The sequence below is a fragment of the Eretmochelys imbricata genome, chromosome 18 (genome assembly GCF_965152235.1).
Source record: "Eretmochelys imbricata isolate rEreImb1 chromosome 18, rEreImb1.hap1, whole genome shotgun sequence".
NCBI lineage: Eukaryota > Metazoa > Chordata > Testudines > Cheloniidae > Eretmochelys > Eretmochelys imbricata.
The window spans coordinates 20,278,554-20,304,463 of NC_135589.1; the positions used below are offsets into that span (position 1 = coordinate 20,278,554).

Below are 25,910 nucleotides of genomic sequence, written 5' to 3' on the forward strand. Positions count from 1 at the left end.
AAAAAATTCCTGAGAGTAGATTATTAGATTGCTGGAGTAGTATCACAGGGAAATGGTGGATGCCAGTTCACCCATTCTTGTCACACAGGAAAGACATACACCTGGGTCCATCCTTAAATTGAGCTTGGTGTGCAATCTCAAAATAAGTGAAAGCACAAAAATCTCACAACAAAGATCAGGACAGCCTGACCTCTCCATCACAATGACTAAAGGCCGAATCTATGGAAGAGGGAGAGATGATCAACCAGGTAATTCAACCCAGCAAAGAAGATCAGGAGAGAAATAATTTAGTTTTGTTATGCTGGTTGGGTTTCTTGGAGATGTGCTCCGAGTGTCACATCTTTAACTCTATGTTGCAGGAGTAATAATGTTGCAGTAATAATAACTGCAGTTCCCCTTTCTTTCAAAGGCACTAACGCAGCTATATCTTGGTGTCTCTGGAGACTCTCTTTAAAATGACCATCAAATGGTCAACTGAGCCCAGCAGAATTCCAATTTTGCTTAAGGACACGGTGTCATTATTTAGTTACCCTTCACAGCACTATAAATGTCACAATGTGTCCCACCTCTGTACCTGCTTCAGGTTCAAAGGGCTCAGGCAGTTTACTCTGAGAAGCAAACATTCCCTTGTCATGGAGCTGAGTAGATCATGACTGGCAAGGCTGAGCTGTATCTTTACCTTGATTTAAATCCCATTCTGACCCACATCTGAACCTCCACCTTAGACCTTAGAGACATTATAGCTGAAATACTTAGTCTGGGTGCTAGTTCTTGTTTTAGAGTTTAAGTATTTGACCATTTTTTATTCTCTCCCCAAAAGACTGCTTAATAATACAAAGGTAGCATTGAAGTTAAAATACCCCTATACCCAGACTAATGAGACTGTGATGAAATGCTGCCTCAGAAATCCATCTATCTTCCTAGCTAATGTTTAAGTCACTTTTTATGACTATGTAGCCTTGGGTGTCATTGCAAACCCATATATTTTACCTGTGGAGAAGCTCAGAAACCCACTCCTAAAAATCAAGTTCTGGTGGTTCCCCTTACAAATGTCAGTTTATACATATTTCTTCCAAATGTACAGGTCTTCCCCCACCCCCAAGTATAAAGACAAACTGACAATGTATCTATAGATATTTTCCTTGGGACTTCCTATAACAGATATAGTCCATGCTGCATCTTTAGTAAAGTCCCAGAACCTTAAAATATCACTAGTACTCTAGCCCTACAGAAAGAGGGCATCTTTTTTTAGAGCATGTCAATATTATTCAATGGAAGTCTCTCTGCAGGCAGGAAATAACCTTCAGGGCCGGTGGAACGTTAAGGCTCTTTGGGTTTCATTCTATGATCCTGTGGGATCTCATAAGCTAGATAGAGTCAGGTTTGGTCAGTGTTTGGCTGTGCATCCGCAAGGAACCTCTAGATACTGCATGGAGTGGTACTGACAGTTCAGTAAGTGATCTTCTTCCCTCCAAGTCAGTACAAGCAAGGGCCACCGCATGGTCCTAGGCGACACTGGAAATACTTGTGGAAATGTGAGACTAGAAATCAGGATATGCGTTCTACTCCTGACCAGGCCCCAGACTTCCTCTGAGGCTTGGACAAGTACCTTCACCTCTCTGTTCCTCCTTTTCCCCAACTGTAAAATGGAAATAATGACAACATCCTATTACATAAGGCGCAAAAAGGGCATGAAAGTCTTAATTCACTAACGTTTGTAAAGAGATCTTCAGACAGAAGATGCACAATATGGTATTCCACTGTTACACAATACATCTCTTTACTGTTAAACAGTTCCAATATGAAACTTGGTATACCACTATGAAATGGACAATAGCTACCATATAGAAATAAAGGTTTCAGAGTAGCAGCCATGTTAGTCTGTATCTGCAAAAAGAAAAGGAGTACTTGTGGCACCTTAGAGACTAACAAATTTATTACAAATAAATTTATATAGAAATAAAGCCACTTGCTTTTATCAGGGTTATGTCTTACCCTGGGGTGGAAGGGGAGGGGGAAATCACTATTCTCTGGCTCATTCCTTGGCAATGTTATTTATATTTAGGCATGAACTTTAAAACCTAAGTGAATACTTAACCCTTCCCTATATGATAGGAGCCAGCCCAGCACTTCCTACTTCAGGAGATCAGAAGCTAGAAAGAAAGCACTGCAAGGAGGACGACAAGCCGCAGGCCCTGGGGGAGTCCACCCCATTTCTGAGCAGCTCCTGCCCAGAGACAGCCCTCACAATTCCAGCTGGTGAGTAGGGGCACAGGGCTGCAGAGAGCACCCTGGGAGGCTGCAGGGGTGAAATAACAGATCCCTGCAGGCGCACAGAGCAGCAAAGGCTGCGCTCGCCTGGTACTATCAATAGATTTTGTTGTTGTTGATTTTTGTGTGTCAGGTGACATCGAAGTTTACAGACAACTACTCATTTAAATGGAACCCTGCCAAGCCTATAACTGTTTCAAAAGACAAGGGGTAGAGGCTTGCAGGGACATAGTAGAATATAGCTTTTCGAAAGAGGATACATCAGAACTTCAACCAAAATTATGCTTGATCCGAAGCAAAAGGCTCACCTCAGGGTATTCTTCCCAGAAAGTTAAAAAAGTATGGATTGGATGAATGGACTATAAGGTGGACAGAAAGTTGGTTAGATCGTCTGGCTCAACGGGTAGTGATCAACGGCTCAATGTCTAGTTGGCAGCCGGTATCAAGCGGCGTGCCCCGGGGTCGGTCCTGGGGCTGGTTTTGTTCAACATCTTCATTAATGATCTGAATGATGGGATGGATTGCACCCTCAGCAAGTTCAAGGATGGCACTAAGCTGGGGGGAGAGGTAGATACGCTGGAGGGTAGGGATAGGGTCCAGAGTGACCTACACAAATGGGAGGATTGGGCTAAAAGAAATCTGATGAGGTTCAACAAGGACAAGTGCAGAGTCCTGCACTTAGGACAGAAGAATCCCATGCACCGCTACAGGCTGGGGACTGACTGGCTAAGCAGCAGTTCTGCAGAAAAGGACCTGGGGATTACAGTTGACGAGAAGCTGGATATGAGTCAACAGTGTGCCCTTGTTGCCGAAAAGGTTAACGGCATATTGGGCTGCATTTGAAGGAGCATTGCCAGCAAATCAAGGGAAGTGATTATTTCCCTCTATTCGGCACTGGTGAGTCAACATCTGGAGTACTGCGTCCAGTTTTGGGCTCCCCACTACAGAAAGGATGTGGGCAAATTGGAGAGAGTCCAGCAGAGGGCAACGAAAATGATTATGGGGCTGGGGCACATGACTTACCAGGAAAGGCTGAGGGAACTGGACTTAGTCTACAGAAGAGACAAGTGAGGGGGGGATTTGAAAGCAGCCTTCAACTATATGAAGGGAGATTCCAAAGAGGGTGGAGCTTGGCTGTTCTCAGTGGCGGCAGATGACAACAAGGAGCAATGGTCTCAAGTTGCAGTGCAGGAGGTCCAGATTGGATATTAGGAAACACTATTTCACTAGGAGGGTGGTGAAGCACGGGAATGGGTTACCTAGGGAAGTGGTGGAATCTCCATCCTTAGAGGTTTTTAAGATCAGGCTTGACAAAGCCCTGGCTGGGATGACTTAGTTGGGGTTGGACTAGATGATCTCCTGAGGTCTCTTCCAACCCTAATCTTCTATGATTCTATGAACAGAAATACAATTTATCCCTCTGAACTGACAAAACAATAAGCTTCCAGGAGCCAAGAGGCAATGTACACAGGAAAGTCAACCTCTTAAGGAAATTAAGTTGTTATATGAAAATATTTGCTGTGGATCACACCAACACACCTCATAAAATAATCGAGCCTTCCCTCATGAAGACCTGGTACAAGATTTTTTCTGCGGGTTGTGCAGCCCATGGTTATGCACCAAGCAGAGTTTTGACATATTTGCAGAATAGAAACCAACAGCTGAGCGTGGCTGCCAGAGCAGGCCCTGCTGAGTGCTGTTTAACTGCTCACTAGATGATATGCTAAAGCTAAACAGAGCTGGCAGTGAGACATGTAGTTCAGCATAGGGTAACTCACTTTGGAGTCTTTAATAGGCCATTTGTGACTAATAAAAGCTCCCCTCTTAATAAGGCAATCAGAATTTGGCTGTTTTCTATGCACCCCTTGGAGATGCTCAAAGTGCTCTTTCAACCCACCTTAGTCTCTGATAACCACCCCCCACACCAGACTTAACATTTTATTCTCCCTCTTCAGCCACAATCAAGCCTGTACCTCAGAACCTGGAAAACAAGCAAGAGTCAGTGCCAGCAAGTCTTGTGCTGTTTAACGAGACTGGCTTGTATCCATCAAAAAGTCAAAGTACTGAATCTCCCACTAAATCTTTCTTCCTGTTCCTCCACATTTCCCCTCCTTTTCACCATCCTCAACTCCTCTCCATCCTGCAGTTTCATTCGCTGAAATGGACGGAGTTAGCAGGGGTGCCCAGACACAGTGTCTGTTACTGAACTCCAATCATTCCATTCAGGTTAAGAGCTACCAATTGTAAAGACTTGATGGGACTCAACTTTTCAGCAACCTGGAGCCAACAGTAGACATCATGAGGCTACCCAGACACACAGGCCTTGTATTGCACAGCAAGGAGCTTAACTACACTATTCAACCCATGTGGAATTTATGTGACATCTCAGATGTCATCTAATACTAATAGTTTTAGCTCAAAAGTCAATCTTATCAGTTATCATTAAGGATAGGAATCTGATACCAGACCATGAGTGAAAAAGGCTGTCATGACTTCTGACCTTTTCCCCCTCTAAACTGGGCTGTGCGGATGAATGGCCCAGGACAAAGGTGGATGAAAATACAATTAGGAATGACATGGTAACAGAGCTGCAGCGAAGCAGCATGGGCTGACTTAAGTCAAAGTGATTTAAATCACATTTTAATCATGATTTAAACCATCAAGCAGGAAAGTTCGATTTAAATAATCAATTTTCATCTTGTTTTGCAATTGTACTTTTTAGTTATTTTCCTAAAGATAGTTTCTAACCAATGAGACTCAATCAAAAAAATATATGTTCATTTGCAAATAAATATAGCCCTTTACCCAAAATTTGGTACTTAACTAACCATAAGAACACAATATATCTATACATATTTAAACAATTACATAGCTTGCACATTTATTCAGATTATTGTTTACATATTTCAGTATATTAGAAAATGATGAATAATGCACTTATTATACAATGGTCATTGTTTACTTGTGATTTGTATCAAACTCTATTTGGGTAGAAATTGGCATTTCAATTCACATGTATAAAAACAACATTGTAAAACTGGTATATTAATTAAATAAAATTTTTTAAAAATGTGCTAGACAAGAAAAAAGTAAGTTTATTGAGTCATTCTGCATTTAAAACTGATGTATTAAACAAAGGAAGTATTATCTGTAGTTAGTAAACTGAGCTGATCGTTTCTGGTGACCATGTTCTTCAAGACTTTAGAACTAGTAGATCTCATTCTCTCTCACCTAGTTGTTACTCATAGATTGGAAGAGGAAAATAAGCTTGCCTTTCAACTCTTGGTGGTTTCTTAACTTGACTGAACTAGTCATTCAACTGAACTAGCAGAATAAACTGAAATGAAAAAAATATTCTCTCTGCACCTGCAGAAGAAGCTAGTGGTGTCAAAAACTGGTAAAAGGAATTCAACGCACACTCTGGTTCCAGGTGCTTAGCCAGTGACTTCCACCAGTTCAGAGGTTTGACTTTTAAAAAACTTCTGCAGCAAACGTGTACACCTTAATTTTTATTTATTTACTTTTTATTTTATCTAAATGTAGTTTAATTATAAGTAGTTTAGACCTTATCATAACTTCAATTTTAAGTAGATTTATTTTAAAAAAGAAAAATGGATTTAAGTAAAATAAAGCAATTCAAAATTTTAAAAAATCTGATTTTTTAATCATCACTTGTTTTCCACTGTGAGCACAAGGGAGGAGAAAAAGCAGGTAATCCACAAGGGAACTGAGCACTACACATTTATAAGGTGAGATCTGACAACTCCTGGGAATGTTATAAGCCCAGCAGACAACTACAAATGGCACAGGGAGAGGGGAATAGCAGGGAAATCAAATATTCCTCAAGAAATTTTCAAATCTCTGCGGAGCATTAATTCTTTAGAGCTCTTCCTTAAGTGACATTTTACAGGGTGTTTCAATGAAACTTTCCATCCATTTCCTAATTATTCATTCCCAGCAGAGACGCTGAACTCTGTTGGTCGTTAAGCAGTTCCCAGCCTGATGGCACTGCATAGGCCATTCTCACACCTCTAAATACTTGGACAAGCACCTTTTGGAGGCTGGTGTTTCAGTGTTTCAAGCCAGCTGTAAGCCTGCTAAACAAGGAAGAGGCAGAGTGTGGGTATCAGTTGCCTAGGCAAAGCACTCTCCTGCAAGGCAGGTAATACAGCCCTGGGAAAAGCACACTCTTCAGGGTTGGGTTAATAACCAGGTAGGTACCGGGTCCTTGGTCTCCCATAATATTATTTATCGAACATCAGATACTACCTCATGACTGTGAAAGAGAGAAGCTACAGGCATGGCTGAACGACAGGCACAAGTATAAGAACACAGAGAGTGCAAAGTTACCCGCACAGAGCATCGTGTGCTTCTGCTTTTAGACAGATGGAAGGGTTAGCCTCGCAAAAGGAAGAAGAGCATAAGTAAGCGAAGAGATTTGTAAAGGAGCATTCCAACGCCTGGAGGAACGAGCACATGGCAGTGAAGAAATGTTAACTCAAACTGGAAGACAGAAAAAGATGTTCTTGCTAGCTTGAGTCTGCCTTACAGTCTCCTACAGTTCTAATTATATTTTCACCACTGATGGCCTTGCCCACGTGTCTGCATGGAGCAGGAACAATATCCATTACATCTCTGAGGACAGACACTCAACTAGAATAATTTGGCATAGCTCCATTACTTCAACAGAACTACACCAATTGACACCAGCTGAGGACCAGGCCCTGAGCCTTCAGTGTTACATGAGGTAATTTCCACAGCAAATCTTGCAGAATTCACAGCTTACTGGGTACACTTCTCTGCCAAAGTAGTTCTTCATTAATACAGTTTATTCAACTCATTTCCTATCTCCATCCTTACCCCTCCCCTTTTGATTAAAGGATCCATAAAAGTCTAGACAAGAACCCAAAAAAAACACAAAGTTCCCACTAGAGAACTGGGGGACTGGGCAGAAAAGTAATTACATCCATGCAAGCCAAAAAGCTGGAGATGCTACAGGGCCCCCTCAGGACAGAATATTTTGATATGTGAAAGAACAACAAACAATGTATTGCTGATTGAAGCAGAAAGCCTGGATATAAGTCACTTGCCACCCCACAGAGCAGTGTTGAATGGTGGGTAGATAGAACATTTAGGATAAACAGCTCTCTGATCTGTTAAACAACAGCTTTCTCCTATAGTGGTTGACAGTGGTGTGCCAACTTTAGCCACCAGGCTTAAGCACTCTGTTGTTGCTGCACCAGGTTCTAACAAAGTTTGACCAGACAGCGCAGACTGGACCAAACCATGTTATAACAGGGGCCAAAAACCTAGTCTACAGTCCTGGACTAATTCAGCCATGGTTACAACACAGCTGTCTCCCGACATGGTTAAAGAACAGCTCTCTTGAAGTACTATTCGGACCGCAGCATGTGCCAGATCATTAAATAGCACTATAAAGCCTCACAAGATAGAAATATGCTATGGCCATATTGGAGATGGAACATCTATATTTTCACTTTGCTAGGGGTATAAACACAGTTTTATGCTCAAAAGAAATTGAAGATAAAAAAAGAAAGAAGGTTTGAATGTAGGTTCCAGAAAGGCACTTGGAAACCCAGTGCACATTTCCATGTGAGCCCACGCCAGATGTGATCAATGAAAAAACCTTTGACTTCGGAAACTGAAACCCTTCTGCCACAAACGAAACAACAGCTCCACATTATCAAGCCAGCCTTTTTGCATTCTAGATTCTCCAGTTCTGCCAGAATTTCTACTGAAGTGGGTTTGGGCCAGCAATGACCCTCCCGAAAGCCTTCCTTTTCTAATAGCATTATACAGGTCCTTGTTCTTGTCACCCACAAATCAAAGTTCATCCCTCACCTCGATTTCTGGTAACAATTTGCCATCTCCCTCTTTTTTTATTTTTCTGGAGTAGCAACAGCCTCATTTTCCTTTAGTCAGGGCTCAGCCTGAGTTCCTGCCAGTTTTGGCTCCACCTGCAGAGACACCCAGGACTAACCGATCTAACCCTGGATCCTGTTAAAAAGGAGATAAAATACACAAGCTGCCTGTGACCGGGAATATTATCCTAAGATACTCTAAGTGCTCAGGGTTAGCCAAACACAGAGGCAGCCAGCAGTGGCATTGCTGGAGTTATAGGGAGCCAGGAACTTAAATAGCCAAAGCAGAGAGGCAGGAGTGGAATTGCAGAGTTAACCAAGACAGCAGGATGGTAAGGTAGAGCGTGTTGCAGCCACAAGGCTCCTATTTTTTCACATTTACCCCCTTCCCACCAAAGTATTATTTTAACTGGTTACCTGAATCACCTTTGCCCCTACTTTGAAATCTCAAGGCTCGTGAACGGAAGCAAGAGAAAATCATTGGCTTTGAAGTCTGCTTTTCAACCTACATTGCAGGCACAAAGCAAAAACTTCCAGCTTTGTTCCTCCCGGGGCTCATATGCAAAAATACCCAAACAAACAAAACTTAAAAGGGAACAACAGGGTCTACTGACTTATGCATAATAAGAAAATAAATGGCATTTGTTCTCCTATCACATCAGCAACAGGCACATGATGAATATTTAAATTACCCAACGCCTTTGTTCTCAGAAGGCCCAGACATACTTCATTCTTTATGAGAATCCGGCATCCTCTATGCACTCTGCTTATTATCCCCTGAATCAATTCTTCTACAAACAGTCCAATGCAGTTAGAGATTATTCCTACACCTTTGACTTTCAGTACGTACAGTTGGGATGACAAGTTAAGAGGTTTCTCTAGGCAGTTCTCTTTCCCTTCCTCTTGCTCCCTTCCTGTATAGAATTATTCACTTCCTCTATAGGAAATTCATTACAGTAGTCACTTTTCTGAGTTCAGCTGAGAGTATTATCTGCCTGCTGTAACTGGGTTATGAAGGACCCACAGAGTTTCCTTTGACACAATGGACTTAGCCTCCTATATTATCATCCTTTAAATCAGAAAAATAAAAATTGGCTTGCTAGACACATCTTACTCTTTCATCCTCACTTCAAGAAGCAAAGTGCAAGAAAATGGGTCTGCAAGCCCTTCTGGAGAACAAAAGAGGACTAGCTGTAAGAGACATTTTCCAATGCCCCAGGTCAATTACAATCAAAATCATTTTAAAAATGGATATGACACCTGTTGGCTTTCGTTCTTTTGATGTCAGGACAGCCAAGCATGCACACCCTTTGTTAGTTCTCCTGTCTATCGCCTCTAATGAAAGCTAAATTTTAATGACATTAGTAGAAAATGCATCTCCCAGTGCTAATTAAAAAAGGAGCTGATGATTTTATTCAGTTACTGAGCATGAAATTAATAATATAATCATGAAGAATATACATGATACTCCCTCACTAGTAACTTTTATTTCTATGTATGTGCTTGGCTAGATCAGTGTGAGATCCAAGAGAATATTTTTCTTTTTTCAAGCTATCCAAATATACCATTTTAATCAACCGTGTTCCATAATAAAAGCAAATACTAATAATATTTTGCACCTCCATAGCATAATCCATCAAGATATTTTAATACACTTTAAAAACATTAAAGGAACCTTGCAACACACTTGTGAAGTAGGTACCTTTATATCCATTTTCCATATGGTTAAGCTGGGGCAAAGAGAGATTTACCAAAAGTCTCAAAGCACGGCAGTGGAAGAACTGGGCCTAGAACCCAGCAGCCCTGACTCCAAGTCCCTCACTCTAAACCACCAGAGATATCACAACCCCAGCTCATTCATACCGGACAGTTAACTTCCTGTTCTGGGAGTGTGACATTACCCTTTCTACTGTGGTCCTGACAGTACTAAACGCCAGCAGTTTAAGAAGTCCCAAAATCCTTTATAAGGGGAGATCAGCCGAAAAGAAAGTGGGTAGGGAGAGCCCCAAGTTCAGCCAGCTGAATTCCAAGCTTGAAAAATCCTAAAATATAACCAAAAATCATTTGACCGTTTTCAAGATATAAGAGGAAGCGTCTCTCAGATTATGTAAATTCATGAATGACCCTCTCTCTCTCATTCTTATTTAATAAGTGCAGGGAGGGGCAATCAAAACAGGAAGCACACACAGTTGAGTGTCCATAAATTTCCAGCCAAATCTCACAGGGCTCCTGCACCACAGTAGTGAAACACATTTTTGTATATGAACAGTTCAAAGGCTTCATTTGTCAAAAGCTTCATTTCCAAGGCCTCCTCCTATGATGAAGAGGTGAGAAGCACTCCAGGAAATGCTGAGCAAGAGGAATTTGTGGGCAAATTAGCTAACTATCACTGGCATGTTCACTTACATAACCAGCAATTAATGTTACGTTTAATGATAACTCCACTCAGAGTTGGGATTACAGCTTTCTGCAGCTTCTGCCACTGGGGCACTTTAAATCACCAGCTTGTGATACGTTTTAAAATGTTAGTAGCTTTTGGCAACTGGGTAACTGAATAATGTGACCCTGAAAATCTCCATGTGTTAGAATGTGGAAGTTCTATACAAAACAGAAAGTGGCTCACACCACTTCACAGGAGTCCAGAGAGAAACTTCCTCTCCCATTAAAAGAAAGTATTCTTCTAAGACAGGGGTTTACAGCATCTGCCGCAGTGTACTGACCATGAAATAAGCATGCAAAGACAACTGGAATGAGAAGAAAACCTCATCGGTGCACAGTGGTACTTACAGTAAAGGCAGCCAGCATCCCCTCCAAGCTGGGACCATCCTGGGCAGCACTTGTACACAGTCTGGTATTCCATGCTGTACACCTGCCTGTAGTCTGTGTAATATGCTGTTCTAAAACACAAAACACAACCACCATTAACCCCTGGAGGAGGAGGATTTAGTATTAAAATGGAGTGCACAGAAGATTCAAATCTGACTGTAGCACCTAAATAAAAAGAATTCAATTTCAAATACTTTGCATATTTTCCCGCATATTCTAATAACAATCATGGATCGTAACATAATGCTTTTCAATCCATTTTAAAGAGGTAGGAGACAGCCCGGGGGAGCGGGCTCCAGAACAAGCCTAGCACTTTTCTTCTTGTCCGAGCTGTGTATTTCATTAATTCCTTTGCAGTTTTGTGAAATCGCTTCCCCCCTAATTTAAACTGCTGTTTGTCAAAGGAAAGTCAATTTATAAAAACAACAGGTATTTAAATCTAGCACCGGTGAGCGAGTCACACCAAGGGGCTGGTGAGAGCTCAAAAACTATTTGGCTTATGATGAAGGAATTTAAATATATATACATATATATGCTAGCATCCTACCGGAAAACATCAAGCTATTCCATGCGCAGACGGCTCCTGATGCAGTTGTGGATTAACCAACAAGCTACTCACAGGCAGAGATGTAGGGAAGTTTCCAGTCTCCTCAATTCTCTTGCTCCCCCCTTAGCAACCATGACGAACACTCAACCCTACATCACTGCACATAGGAATGGAAGGGACCTTCTGGCTCATCAAGTCTAGTCTCCTGCTACCGCAGTCAATACAGTTCTAGAATCCCATTCTTAAATGCATCAAGCTCTTCTCGGGGCTCCTGCCACTCCTTTACCCCTTCCAGAACTGTTCTATTTATATAAAATAAAACTGGCTTCATGACTGACAGCTATGGCCACTAAAGGGGTGCCAGGACATGGGGTGCCACATGCAACACTGCTTTTCACATGAACCCAGTACTGGGCTCTGTGTAAAGAACCCACTGTCCAGGCCCATTTCTTCAAAGGGTCCCAGAGGACTGAAAACCTTCACAGCAATCCTGTGCCAAGTTTCTAGTGAACCTGCTCCTCTCCCAGGGAGGGGTTATTAGTCTTACATTCAAATTAGACAGTGTGGTGCATTTCAGGGTCTGGCTGAATTGGAATCATAGAATCATAGGACTGGAAGGGACCTTGAGAGGCCATTTAGTCCAGTCCCTTGCACTTATGGCAGGACTAAGTATTATCTAGACCATCCCTGACAGGTGTTTGTCTAATCTGCTCTTAAAAATCTCCAATGATGGAGATTCCACAATCTCCCTAGGCAATTTGCTCCCAATTAACAGCCACCCCAATATCCCACCCGACCAAATCCTGAAAAACCCCCACCAGCTGCCATAACAAATCTATTGCACATGGTAAATAACAATGATATCTAACTCGTAGAAATCAAAGCCCTTCACAAAGGAGGTCAATATCATTATCCCCATTTCTCAGATGGGAAAACTGAGACACAAAGAGGGAGTAACTTGCCCAAGGTCACCCAGCAGGCTAGTAGCACAGTCAGTAATAGAACCCAGGTCTGCTGAGTCCCAGTCCTGTGCTCTATCCACTAAGCCACACCACATCTCTTGCAGCAGCTGAAGCTCCAGAACTTCTCAGGGCCCAGCAGGATCATTATGCTTATTTTTGGTAATGCCCACGGCCCTGAGCAGGAATGGGGCTCTGTTACCACAGACATTGTACTAAGGCAGAAGCTGAAGATCTTTTAATGACTCCTGCTCATGACTTCCAGGTGAGATGTCAGTCTGACGAACAGATGTTGAGTTAAAACATAAATAAATGTGACACTTTTCCCCCTGAAAATTTAGAGCTCTGTGTATCTGAAAATCAAAAGCGGAGATAAAACGTTTGAAGCTGATTTTAGAAATCCTACTTTGGCAGAAAATGAAACTGCTCACCCAAAGCACAATGGACAAACAGCAACAACAAATATTTGGCACAGCTGAAAGTGTTGTATGCATCCACTGAAAATATTTACCCTAACTAATCCTGGTTGTTTGACTTTGTCTACATGACTCTACAAAGAAACTAAATAGTGATGCACTAACCAAATTAATTCCCATGAAGGAAATCTTCAACTACACTTCATTGCCAATGAGTATATGAGATCACAGCTGATAAAAATAAAAACAGTTACCCATTTTTGTACAAGCTTTTAGCAAATTGTGAAGGAAGTAACCTGGGTTCACACACAACTAAGAATGGAATTCACTAAAGACAGCTAGCAATCAGGCTGAAATCTATCGGGATCTCTTGGTGTCAAGAGCTTCTCACCACCCAATGCCTGGTGTTCAAAACAAATATTGCTTTTAATGTAATGTAATGTGCATTACAATGTGCAAAGTTAATGCCAGGGATGCGGTATGTAACTAAACCCAAAAGCATTCAGTGTAGAAATGAATATTACTACCCACCAATGAGTGGTGAACGCAAACATTTCTATGCATTGTTGTGACAGGAAAAGATTTTTTCCCCATGCAGATTCACTGAGACATTGCTGGACTGTACTACAACAGCCAGTGTGGGGTTTTTTTTTAGGCTGCATAGACTCATACATGGAGGGCAAGCTGCTCCAAGGAAAATCAAAGGACAGTAGGAAAAACTTTATAGACTGTATTCTGCCCTTGGACATTCATGTGCAGCTCCTACGTAGGTCAAAGGGGAGTAGAGGAAGCAGTGCTTAACCCTAAAACTCTCTAAGATATTATAACAGACTACCTACGGAAGCAGTGGAACTAAGATAGCAGAGGGTAAGAACTACGGGAGAGGAGTTGAGGATATTGAAAAGTCCTGCCATATGCAAAACTTTACAAAGAAAAATGGGATCCAATATAACATTCTACAACTGATCCAGACACTGAAAACTAGACTGGAGAAAACACAGCTCTTGGAACCACTCTCCACACCTGCTGGGATGACTCAATAACTTAGGTGTTTCTGCATCCCTAATTTGAATGATTCTCTGATCTTTTTGTTCAACTGAGCACTGGCACAACTTCCTTCAGGAGTTCCCCCCACTCTAGAAGTTGGTAGGATGGAGAGCTACTCTTGCTACCTAACAGAGCATCCAGAGATTTTGCACAAAAAGAAATGGCAAAATATAGATAATGGGACCCAAAACAATCAACATTCCCCAAGATGGCATAAAATACCAGCTCAGCAGCAAACCGTTAATCTGTCGAGATAACAGTTATGAAAAGCATTCATTCTGATGGCAAAGCAAAGCCACCAGCTAGTGCAGCAACCCAGTGTCAAATTCTCTTTTTTCTTGCCCTCCGTTAGAATCAATAAAACCTAATAATGCGGGAGACTCTGCACGGAGCCTGGGTTCCATTCTGTCCTCAACAGATTTCTAAATGTCTAGTTGAGCTGTGTGAGTGAACAACCTTGGCCCATCTCCAACTAACTTTATAAGTCAGGCCCAAGATTAACACATTTACTGAATCTTGAACTCAAGGTTCAGTTCAAGGAGACTTAAAATGTGATGCAAATATTTTCCACAGTCCCAATTGCCAGTGCCTCTATGGATGTCACCAAGTATAAAGAAAGTGGAAGGCGGAATAAGGAGGTGTGGAAAGAACTGTTAAAGGAGATTGTTTATCTTAGCTTTTGTTTTCTCTTTCAGAGTTTCTGGCCCAGAGTTATTCAGAACAGCCAGAGCTAATGGAACTCTAGCTTAGAAAAATACTATAGTGTCCTGCTGATGAAAGATCCATTTACATACCCTTGAGTACACGGCATACATGCATCAGCGTGTGATTCCTGAAGGATATGTCAAACTAAACTCTTTGTTGTTAAAACAGACACAAATAGTACCAAAAATATAACATTTCCAGGAGCAGCTAGCTACACAACCCCTTGGATGTTTAGTTTATCCAATGCAAAACAATTTTTCACACTCTAAACCAGCAACCACCATGTCTTGAGGTCCCACATATTAACACACCAGCAGGACCACAGAATCACAGAAGTGATAGTTGGACAAGACCTATTAGATAATCTAGTCCACCACTACTAATGCCCCAGTCAATGAAGGACTGTTCCCTACAGTCAATTTTCTAGCATAAAGTGTTATTTATTTTTATAAAATGTGGCAACCCCAATAATCTGGGCCCATATACAAATTTTATAAAAACAACCACTATCACTTCAAGCAATGTCCAAAAAGAAAACCCCCAAAAAAACAACCAACCAGCCCTCTCAAACCCAACTGACTCTTGGACAATCCGTGTCCAGACACCCCAAGGGAAGAACAGAAGGTTTAAACCCTCAAAAATAAGCAATTAAACCAACTGATTGCACACAGTGTTATTTTACTGTAAGAGTATATTGAGTAAGATCTTTTATGGAAGCTTGTAATGCACTGAACAGTCACTCTGAGATAGGCATACAGGTTATGGTTATGAACGTGTTAGTTACAATTACAATTTTCTATACATATAGTGGTGCCTCTTCTGCTCTCCATTGCCCCAACCAGTATTCACCCGCCCTCCAGAAAAAGCCTGAAAAAAAGGAACAATGCATTTGTCAGTGGACTCTGACTCACACAAAATTCATCCATTTTAGCAGGCCTGCTATGGGTTTAGGCTCCAAATGATATCACTTTACCCGTATCTGCAGTGCCACAAGAACATACACAGGGACATCAGGGGCTACCGATAATTACCACTAACGTTCACTGAATTATTGTCCACGCAGCCCTACAGACAGCTGCTCCTCATTAAGCAGGTGAAACTACACTAGGGAGAGGAATAGCAGATGCTGTATTTTCCTAGTCACGTCCATTAACTCAGATAAGTTGCAGCCAAGGTCAGATCAGCCTTCTGTGTGTCAGATCCTGAGTCTGTTAATATGTTTCCTGAACCCAGTGTTGTTGGAGCACAGTCCAACTGGAGCAGCTCCAGTGGGTGAAACGGAGGCTGCATAACATTCACATGGATGCCGTAACCGTGCACTCCAGTGACTTCAGCTGCACGGCACAAGAGAGTTTGGCATCAGATCGTCATTCTAATGGGATGTATTGCTGCTGTAATGGAAACTTCCAGCAGGAAGATCAGAAGGAAGAGAACAGCAGAGACAGCCTGATGAAAGGATTTTTAAAGTTCCTTTTATATCACTTATTTTTCATATTCGATAGGTAAATTCTGCTCCCAGTTACATGGGAGCAGCCCCATGGTTTTTGGCAGAAACTAAATCCCAGCATTGGAACATACAAGCTGTCATCCACCCTGGAATTGTGAAACACCATTTGCCCCAACCCACTATTTGGCCACCTCTGAGGGCTCTGATTTCCACCCTCAGACAAGGTGATGTCTCTTTCCAAGACTGCTCTCAGTGTTGGGTCTGTGCGACTCTGTAAATTAGCTAGCCAAACTATGAAAAGAAAAGGAGGACTTGTGGCACCTTAGAGACTAATAAATTTATTTGAGCATAAGCTTTCGTGAGCTATAGCTCACTTCACTGGATGCATTCAGTGAAGTGAGCTGTAGCTCACAAAAGCTTATGCTCAAATAAATTTCCACTGAATGTATCCGATGAAGTGAGCTCTAGCTCACGAAAGCTTATGCTCAAATAAATTTGTTAGTCTCTAAGGTGCCACAAGTACTCCTTTTCTTTTTGAGAATACAGACTAACACGGTTGCTACTCTGAAACCAAACTATGAAGTTATCTTGGTGGGCCTCTGCTCAGTTCCTAGCAGACAGGGGTCCACTCCAAAAACCCACCAGCCACCCAAATCTTGTTTAGAGTCTTAATCCAGAAGCTAAGGACTGAACGGGCTTGGATAATACACTCTTCTCTTTCTCTTAGGAATGGTCAGGCCACTTCAGGGCTGATGTACCTCGGCAGACAGAATGGGGAATCAGGCTACAGCTGCCTGCACTGTGTCTGTTGTGGACAAACAGAGAGACCTTTGGTCTACGGGGCTGCCAAGTCAGCACATTTCACCAGCACCACAATTCACTAAAAGTGCATAAACCAAACCAAGACCAAACTGAAACAAATACACAGAATCATTTTTTTTTTTTTTACCAAAAAAGGCAATAATAATACATAGATAGCTTAAACCTCTACCTTCATCCTGTGTACAAGGCAACTTCTGTTCACAAGTAGACAGATGTTCTCAATGGAAAATTATGTTGTTTTAGTTCCTTGATTTACAGTGTCAAAAAACATGCATTAGCAACCTGAAACAGACATTTGCGACTGGAGAACTGCCAGCCTTTGAAGTAGCAGCAGACAAGGCACCTATCATTTCAAAGTACTCCCTCAAACACAGTCAGAGAGACAGACTCTATGACTGAAAATCAGAGGGTTTGTTTGTTGCTTTATTACCATTACATAGATATTATCATCAAGATAATTACTGACAGTTATAGGTTAAGAGCAATTCCTTAAACCCAACACTTAAAAACTGTCTCTAGTCCAAGGTACCTCCTTGGAATTAGTTTCCTGATGCATCTTTAAAAAAAAGACTTATAACTGTTCAAGGGGACGGGGAAATAGAAAAGGGGGCAGAAAGCAATATAATGCTTGGCCCTACCTACTTTAGCCAGGACAGCAACCAGAGAAGGAAAGATCCAGAATTCAGCATTTGCAGTGTCCTTCCTTCACAACCCACTTCTCCAGCTTTCAACAGCCTCTATGCTCCCAAATTAGGCTCACCTGCTACTTATCTGATATCCTAAGAAGCGAAACACCTGCAGTCACTTTCAGTTCAGACCACTGCACTTCAACTACTAAAGGCCAACTTCATCCCTGACACAGGCAAGTGTAATGCACCTGACTTGTGTATAGTTGTACCTGCTTACATCAAGGCTAAATTTGGTCCTGCTTATCTATATTACACCCATTTTTAAGGAAGCCCTATTCTGCATCAAAGTCATCTGCTTCATGATAGCAGTTATCATAGTAAATCTCCCCAACAGTCGCCATCACCTCAGAGCAGACATTACAGCTCTTCTGGCAGCGCCAGCCCACTGCTCCTCACCGATTTCATCCACAGACTACAACGCTGCCTCACTCAGTGGTGCTCGAAGGTTACAGAGACGATCACTGATGCGTATCTGCTGTTAACAAACTCCACATCACAGAACCAACAGCAGCTGTAGACCACAGCTGAGCTGCTGACAGCATCCTGCGCTAATTTAATCTTTTCCCAGAAAATCTGACATTCATATTGCCCAGTGCCGGCTGGAAGACAGCCCATGGATGGCAGCATGTTATTCCCTGATTCACAGATTCTAAAGCCAGAATGGACCATTATGATCATCTAGTCTGATGTTCTGCATCACGTGGCCCATAGATTTTACCTAGTGAGTCTTTAATCAAGCCTCGAAGAACTCCACTGCTAACTGCAGCATAGGCAATTTCAGCCTGTAGACCTTTATCTGTTCAGATTTTTAGCTCCGTACAGCCAGAGAAGCCAATGAACCCGCATTAAACATTTCAGTGACTAAGGACCAGAATCCTACTTCCACATAAGTCAATGAGAAGTTTTTGCCACTGATTTCTGAAAGACTAATATTAGGCCAGGAAGCAGCGCACAGTGAATGTGCATACATTCGCTACGCCCACAAACAAACCTAAATGTGAGTCAGCATATTCACTGGCAATTTGACTGTCTCGGAATCAGTCTTCAGCCCAGAACACTGTACAGTCGTATTTCAGAGGTAGCGTTAGTACCACACTGTACCTTTTTTAAACAACCTTTCTGGAGAACCAACAAACAAATAATAATTTGAAGTAAAATCCCAATCTAACATGGTCAAAACCCAGGCATGGAATCTGATATAAAATGCAAAAGGGATGTGTGTCAGTGTCTTAGTTTCAACACCTTTTCTATCCTGGAACAGAGCCAGTCCTCGAATCTCTGCCTGAAACTTTTTTCCATTAAAATCCGGGGAAGAGTTTTGTTACTGTTAAAAATCAGAGCATGTCCCTCAATTGAATTTTCATGGCTTGGGTTGATTCTCTGTACTTTCGTATAGTAACTGCTCCAGGCAATCTTATTATTCTTCTGATTATTGAGCAGTCTTTGCTCTGATGAGATTAAAAGAAAATGGGAATATATTAATATTCTTAAACCCCGCAAAAGATGGGATTTCCAGCTCAAACTGATTCCTAGTACTGTCAGTTTAAAATGTGGCCACGGACCCCGAATGACTCTCCCACAACGTATCTGCTCCCAGTCCAGCACCAGACTGGACTACTGCATTGCAGATACAACCAAAGCTGTGCAGGTGATTGATTTTTTGCTCAGTGCCAAACCTGGAAAAAAACGTTCATTTTAGGTCAAGGAAAGGTTTCATTGGACCTGAAACAAAACAGTCTGGCAGGCCCAAATCTGCATTTTTCAGCAAAAATAGTTTCAGCTGAAAAATTTCACCCAGCCCTAGATACAACTACAGTAAGGATCAAGTGGAAAACTCAGCTAGTGAAGAATGTAGATTCCTACGTGATTTGTGGTGCTTCCCACATGGAACACATTACAACTGTGCTCCACAGAAAACTCTGATCTGCAGTTCTATGTGTGGGTTTTAATCTATAAAGCCCTTTAATGATTTCGGTTATGTGTTTCTTAGAGACCGGACTCTCTCCTGTTAAACCACGGCAGTTGAGATCAGCTGGGACACTCAGTCTCACAGTTCCTAGATTGGTTAGGATCTGGGGGCAGGACATTCAGTGTGAAGAGTCCTTGACTCTGGAACTCGCTTCCCCACATCGGTCTGTCAGAGTCGGAATTTGTTGACTTCTCTATTTATGTCGACTTTTAGTGGGGGGGTGAATGGGAAGGTAGGGTAGAGCTTGTGTTTGTAGGGGGGTGAGAAGCATTTAATGTTTTGTTAGTGTTGTTTCATCAGATTTATTTTGTGATGTGCTCTTCATTGATTTTCCATGGGCCTAAAGTCTTGGGATAGGAATAGTACAAAAATCAAACAAGCAAATATCTGCTTATTTTAATTACAAAAAGACAGATTTTGTTCCTGTACCTTGTAGCAAGATAGGAACAAATACAGATCAGGGTAGTGAGACAAACTCCATTTTGCCATCATCCACAAAACTGTTAGCTACTTTCTGACACATTCCTGGTGAGGCGAGAAGCAGAAAGAACTCAGCTAGCTTGTAAGGCCACAGGATGAGTCTGTGGTGGCAGCACCTGAGATAGGTGAAGGGAGGAATCACTTCTGCGACCCTGTTAACACTCTGAAGCTGAAATTGTTGAGAATGAAACATTACTCTGAAATGACATGGCTGGTTCCAGGAACATAACCCCATATTGTCAGGTGGTTACAGAAAATAAAATGTCCCTTCAGTCTTTAAGACTCCCAATTTCTCTCCAGAACTCACCATCATATGGACGTCCAGTTCTTCACAATCATCTTTATATGTCAGTGTTTCTGGTTCAATGCCTTTGAAAGAGGCTGCTGCCTTGGTCAGTGCAGTTTAGAAGAGGGCAGGTTTGGGACTTCTATTTTAATGAGAACAACGTGGGACAGCTGTCGGGGGACGGGACGTCATCCCTTTCTCTTTGCCTGGCTTTTGAAAGATCCATTTGAATTACTGCTTCACCCTTCCCCTGGAATATAGGTCATTTGGAGCTTTTTAGCAGATGAACATTTCGCTTTCATTCTGGAATTCTTTCATGTGTGGAAGAGACACTAAAGGAGACTTATAAAGTGCTGGCATGGCAGAGCATGGTACCAGGTGACAGGGAATGGGATATGAAAAATAAACATTGAATTTTTACCCAGCATTAAACCTTTTTCTTAATAGCTGCTACATAAATAAATAAATAAGAAAAATGATGTTTACAATATTCTATAAAATAAGGTAGTCTGGATTTATTCTGCACTATATTCATGTTCTATTGCCCAAGTAACACTTTGTGATATATTAACACATGTCAGTTCCTACTAACAATCACAAGGAGTTCTTACTCTTCACTGTTTACTTGGCATCATTTAAAATACTTACGGGAGGAACTGGTAGACTAATGTAGGACCCCCTAGATCGACAGAGGTTGGGAAGGCTGTGGACACAGCGCAAACAACTCCAATGAGGAAAGCACCCCTCATTACATATGAAATGCTGGTAACGGGCTCTGGAAGAAGCAACCTCCAACCCCCCCTCAGCTGGGGGGAGGATGGCCACAATTGACGTGTCAGGGTAGGAGGTAAGTAAAGAGGGGAGAATATGAGAGGGTCTCAGAAGATCCTATCCACACAAAACGGCCTTGCTATTATTAAACGTTATAATCGTGGGGTGGCAACCAGCATGGGGCTCCACTGAGATGGATGCCATACAAACGTAGTAAATTGCAGTCCCTGCCCAAAAGAGCTTACAGTCTAAAGGACAAACCTTAGCAGGTGGGTGAGACAAACAAGTGGACTGGGGTGGAGGTTCAGGAAGACAGGGTCCTAAAAGCTAACAGAATGCAGGCAGTTCTTAACCAATCAGAGACTGTAACCACAACTCATCACCTGCCTAGCTGTTAATCAGGTTGCAATTTCCTACATGTACCAAGTAACAGGCAAGTTCTGAGAAAGGAATTGAAGGACCGAAAGGACCAATTTTGACTGGGAGCTTTTTCCACTTGTAAGGGGCAGTGTGGGAAAAAGTGTTTCTTGGGGAAGCAGATTATCAAGGTTGACATCACTGGCAAAGCTAGGGCAGGGGTCAACTTTGCAATACAAAACAAGCCTTACACACAGGACCAAGTTTTCAGACACTGGCACTTACGTTACACCTGTAAAAACTGTGCATACAAAAGGAGAGCTTTCATGGGAGCAACTCTGCCACCACTATTTGAAAATGTGGCTAGTACACTCCAACCCCATGAACAGGAAAATGTGCAAAGCAGGTTGAATGTTAATTCGGGGCTACATTACAATGGCAAACAGAGAAGAACAATATGTGTTAATGAGAACAAGTGCTGCTCACTTAATTATCCATGAACCCCATGTAAGTTGCACCCTGGTAACTGAAAAGCTGTCTGGAAAATCTGCACCAGTGCCATTAGGTTCTTGTCTACATTACAAAATTTTTCCAGATGAACCAGGATGTGAAGAATTGAGTTGCTGACACAGTGCTAACTGGTCAGAGCAGGCCAGGCAAATCACATCCAGTATCATCTTAACTAACTAATCTTGATTAAATCCTGCGGGGTTTTTTGACAGAGAATTTTTTTTGTCAGCAAAAATGTATTTCTGTTTTCCAACCAGTTTTATTATTAACACACAATAAACTTAATTCACAATAAGTGATCAGTTTGAGAAACCCTGCCCTTTAAACATTTATAGTGACTTTATCTGTACTTTCCTGCTATGAAGCCAACACAACTGAAGCTGTTGGGATAATACAGATGATGCACTTAATTAATGTAATTAACATGGTATGATCATGGCAAACAGAGGCAATGTGGGTTAAGACATCTGGAAACAAATACAATGGCTAACCTGCTCCAAAAACAAACAGAGAACCTATATTCTACAACCTAAATGCTTAAAGGATTTGAAATTCTCAACATTGAGCATTGTTACAGTAGTTATATTACACTGGCACCCACAGACACCAGCTGGAATCAGGGCCCATTGCACTAGATGCTGTGCAAACCCATAGGAACACATGGTCCCTGTCCCATGATTGTGTTTAAAGGTTCACAAAATCCTCTGGGATTCCCCTATTTCTAGCCAGACCATGGTGTAATTAAATAGCTGCACTATTGATGGCTAATCTGTGGCTTTGAGCCACATATTTCTCTGCACGTGCCTCCCTTTGTAGGTTTGAGTCAGCCACTACATGAATTCTTTATGTTACCCTAATAAAAACTGCAACATGAAATCAATACAAATCAGATAGCCAAGGCACATACACAGTAGCAACTAGCATTCTCCAAACTGGTGACTGAATTTAATGCCAGATCCTTCTGCGAGCCCTAATACCAAGTCGACGGTGACTTCTGTTAGCTGTTATTGTTAGGTGTGTTACTTTATAATGCACCTTTTATGTTCTTTGCATTGCCCAGTGTTAGGGGGGCTTATTCCTTCATCCACTTCCTTCCCTGGTCCTTCTCGCATGAACAAAGAGCAACAATACCCGAAGTCCAAAGGTGCAAACAATTCAATGTTTATTGGGGTGAACTTCCAGCAAGCATGATTCCAGTTTCCTTCCTTAGTATCCTCCTTCCCAGCTCTGACACCACAGAGCCTTACACCTGTGTCCCTGTTCCCATTCCTGCCCTTAGCAAAACATTATTCCAATTTCCTTACCCCCATTCCCTGTTCCCATTTCCCCCTTTAGCAAAACATGATTGCAATTTCCTTACCCCCATTCCCTGTTCCCATTTCTCCTCTTTAGCAAAACATGATTCCAATTTCTCCACCCCCATTCCCTGTTCCCATCTCTCCCACCCACACACCCACCCCCTCACTTCCTGATTGACTGCAGACTATATAGTAAAACTTGAGTTTGGCTTAGCTATACCTTAACCAATCATTTTCCTGAAATTTAACTAACCAATCCTAACATATTGTAACATGATTATGTAACCAATTATATCCCACCACCTTAATAGTTTACACCCAGCAAAATTAATTATACAGCAGACAGGAACAATCACAGAACCAGACAGAGATTATACAGACAGACAGACAAACAATAGCAAAGTGGGAACTATAATGACAAAACAATACAGAAGTGAGGATTTCACATCCCAGTATTGATAAGTGAGTTCTTGCCAGACAGGATGTTATCAAACTAAGTTTCCTTTTACATTTTCTAGGCACTTCCCTTTCTCTGGAGGTGATAGGCACTATCAGGACACGACTGTATTCCTAACAGCCCAATAGCACCTTATTTCAATGTGACTAGTTTGGGATGTGAGGAGGTGACTGGTCGCTTCCTAGCTTATGGCTGCCTCTGCTGCTTAGCCAAAGGCCTTAGCCTAAGAACAGGGCCTCAGACTGTGACAGTAAGAGAAGGCCCTTACACCAGCAGATAGTGATTTTGATTCTTTCTTTTATACCTCTAGAACTAGCCAAGTGATAAGAATACACCTCAATTCTTAAAGTACAGGCCTTTGCAGACAGGCCTGAATATCTATATCCTAACACCCAGTCCTTCTCCCTCTGAGCTAAACAATGGAGCGGGGGAGCACCTGTATTGTCCACTCCCCTTTGTAAACTAGCATATACCACTTATACCCCCTCACTTTCCTGCAGCACTCATTACAACTGCACCAAGCCTCTTCTCAGGCTGCTTTCAATGCTATTCTGTGGCTCATCCATCGAGGAAGGTAGGAAGGTGAAGGGCAGCCTGGTCTGTCTGGCTTTTCACCTTTGCAACAATCCCCACCTCCTCCAGTCCAGAATCTGAATAAACTTGAAATCAACATTTCAGTCTAATAGCATGCATCTTTGTGTGTCTTTCTCGCTGTCATACTTGCACACACTTACAGACACACACACACACACACAAGCTTAAGGAAAGTGAGTTAGGTTAGCATTTCCTTTCAGAAGAAAGGATCTATTTTCATTTGACAAGGGAGAAAAGAAGCACCAGAAAGCAGCACTTACCTCCGTTCATAGCCTATGCACCACAGCTGTCCTCTACAGCCCTGTTTCCACACTTTGACCATCCGAGTGAAAGCTTGGACACATGGCTGCCTGTGCCCCACTATCACCAGCTCTTGCTCCGCACAAACGTTTGGCCTGTCGAACGGAGAGAAGCAGACATATTTATATCTCCCTCAACATCATGGAGTGAACCAGTACTGTGCTTTGACAGCCTGAGAATGAACAGGGTGTGAGTAAGCTATGCTTTTTCTGAGAAAGCGTCTCAGAAGATATTCTGTACAATATTTATCTACTCATTTAATTTCTACGGGAGGAAATGGAAGAGACATAGCCTCTCAGCTAAGCAGGTCCAAAGCCCTTGGGGGCCTTATACTTCACCCAACACTTAAACTCCTTCTGGGAGCCCCAGGGAGCCAGTTCAAATCACGGAGCACTGGTTTAATATGCTTATGGTGAGACAGTCTACTTACCAAGCAGCGCACCACATTTGGCACTAGCTTCAGTACAAATAATATAATAAAATAACAACAGCACCTCCACTTCAAGAAAAGAAAAGGCGGACTTGTGGCACCTTACAGACTAACCAATTTATTTGAGCATAAGCTTTCGTGAGCTACAGCTCACTTCATCGGATGCATCAAGAGTGTCTCACTGGAGGACCAAAGGCCTTCATGGATCAGTTAAGTCTCACCGCACCCCATCAGGTAAATATCAGCCTCCAACATGTTAAAGGTGGACAGACTGAAGCAGAGAGAAGGTAAATATCTGAACAAAGTTCACACAGTGAGTCAGTGGCAGAGACAGCAATAGGACTCCTGAGTTTAGACTCCCTGTACCATGCTCTAACACCTAGCCCCACAACTCTTCCCCACTTGATTATATGTTTAGATACCATAGTGGTCATCCTGCAAAAAAGCATAAAAGTCACATCTTTTTATACCATTTAACCTGTATTGAAATAACTTTTATTTCCATTACAACTTTTATCCAAGGATCTCAAAGAACTCTATAAACAATTGATTAAGTAAGCCGGGCAACACTCCTTTGAAATGAGATGAGATGAGAAAGAAAAGAAAGAAAGAAAATCGCTTCAACAGTCACTGGTATGCTGCCACCTCTGGCATGAATGCAGCTGATGTCTCAGAATGCACAAAGAAAAGGAGTACTTGTGGCACCTTAGAGACTAACCAATTTATTTGAGCATGAGCTTTCGTGAGCTACAGCTCACTTCATCAGATGCATGTAGCTCATGAAGGCTCATGCTCAAATAAATTGGTTAGTCTCTAAGGTGCCACAAGTACTCCTTTTCTTTTTGCG

At 42.1% G+C, this 25,910-nt stretch overlaps 1 protein-coding gene across 1 annotated transcript in view; it reads right to left on the reverse strand.

Moving 5' to 3' along the window:
* The window catches only part of MEGF6 (multiple EGF like domains 6), a 246,097-nt gene that overhangs the window by 213,575 nt on the left and 6,612 nt on the right, over positions 1 to 25,910 (reverse strand). Inside the window, exons 2-3 of the mRNA XM_077837239.1 lie at positions 24,594 to 24,728; positions 10,941 to 11,050 (exon numbers count right to left, since the gene is read on the reverse strand). Coding sequence (XP_077693365.1) covers positions 10,941 to 11,050; positions 24,594 to 24,728 — 245 coding nt within the window. The remainder of the gene's footprint in view (positions 1 to 10,940; positions 11,051 to 24,593; positions 24,729 to 25,910) is intronic.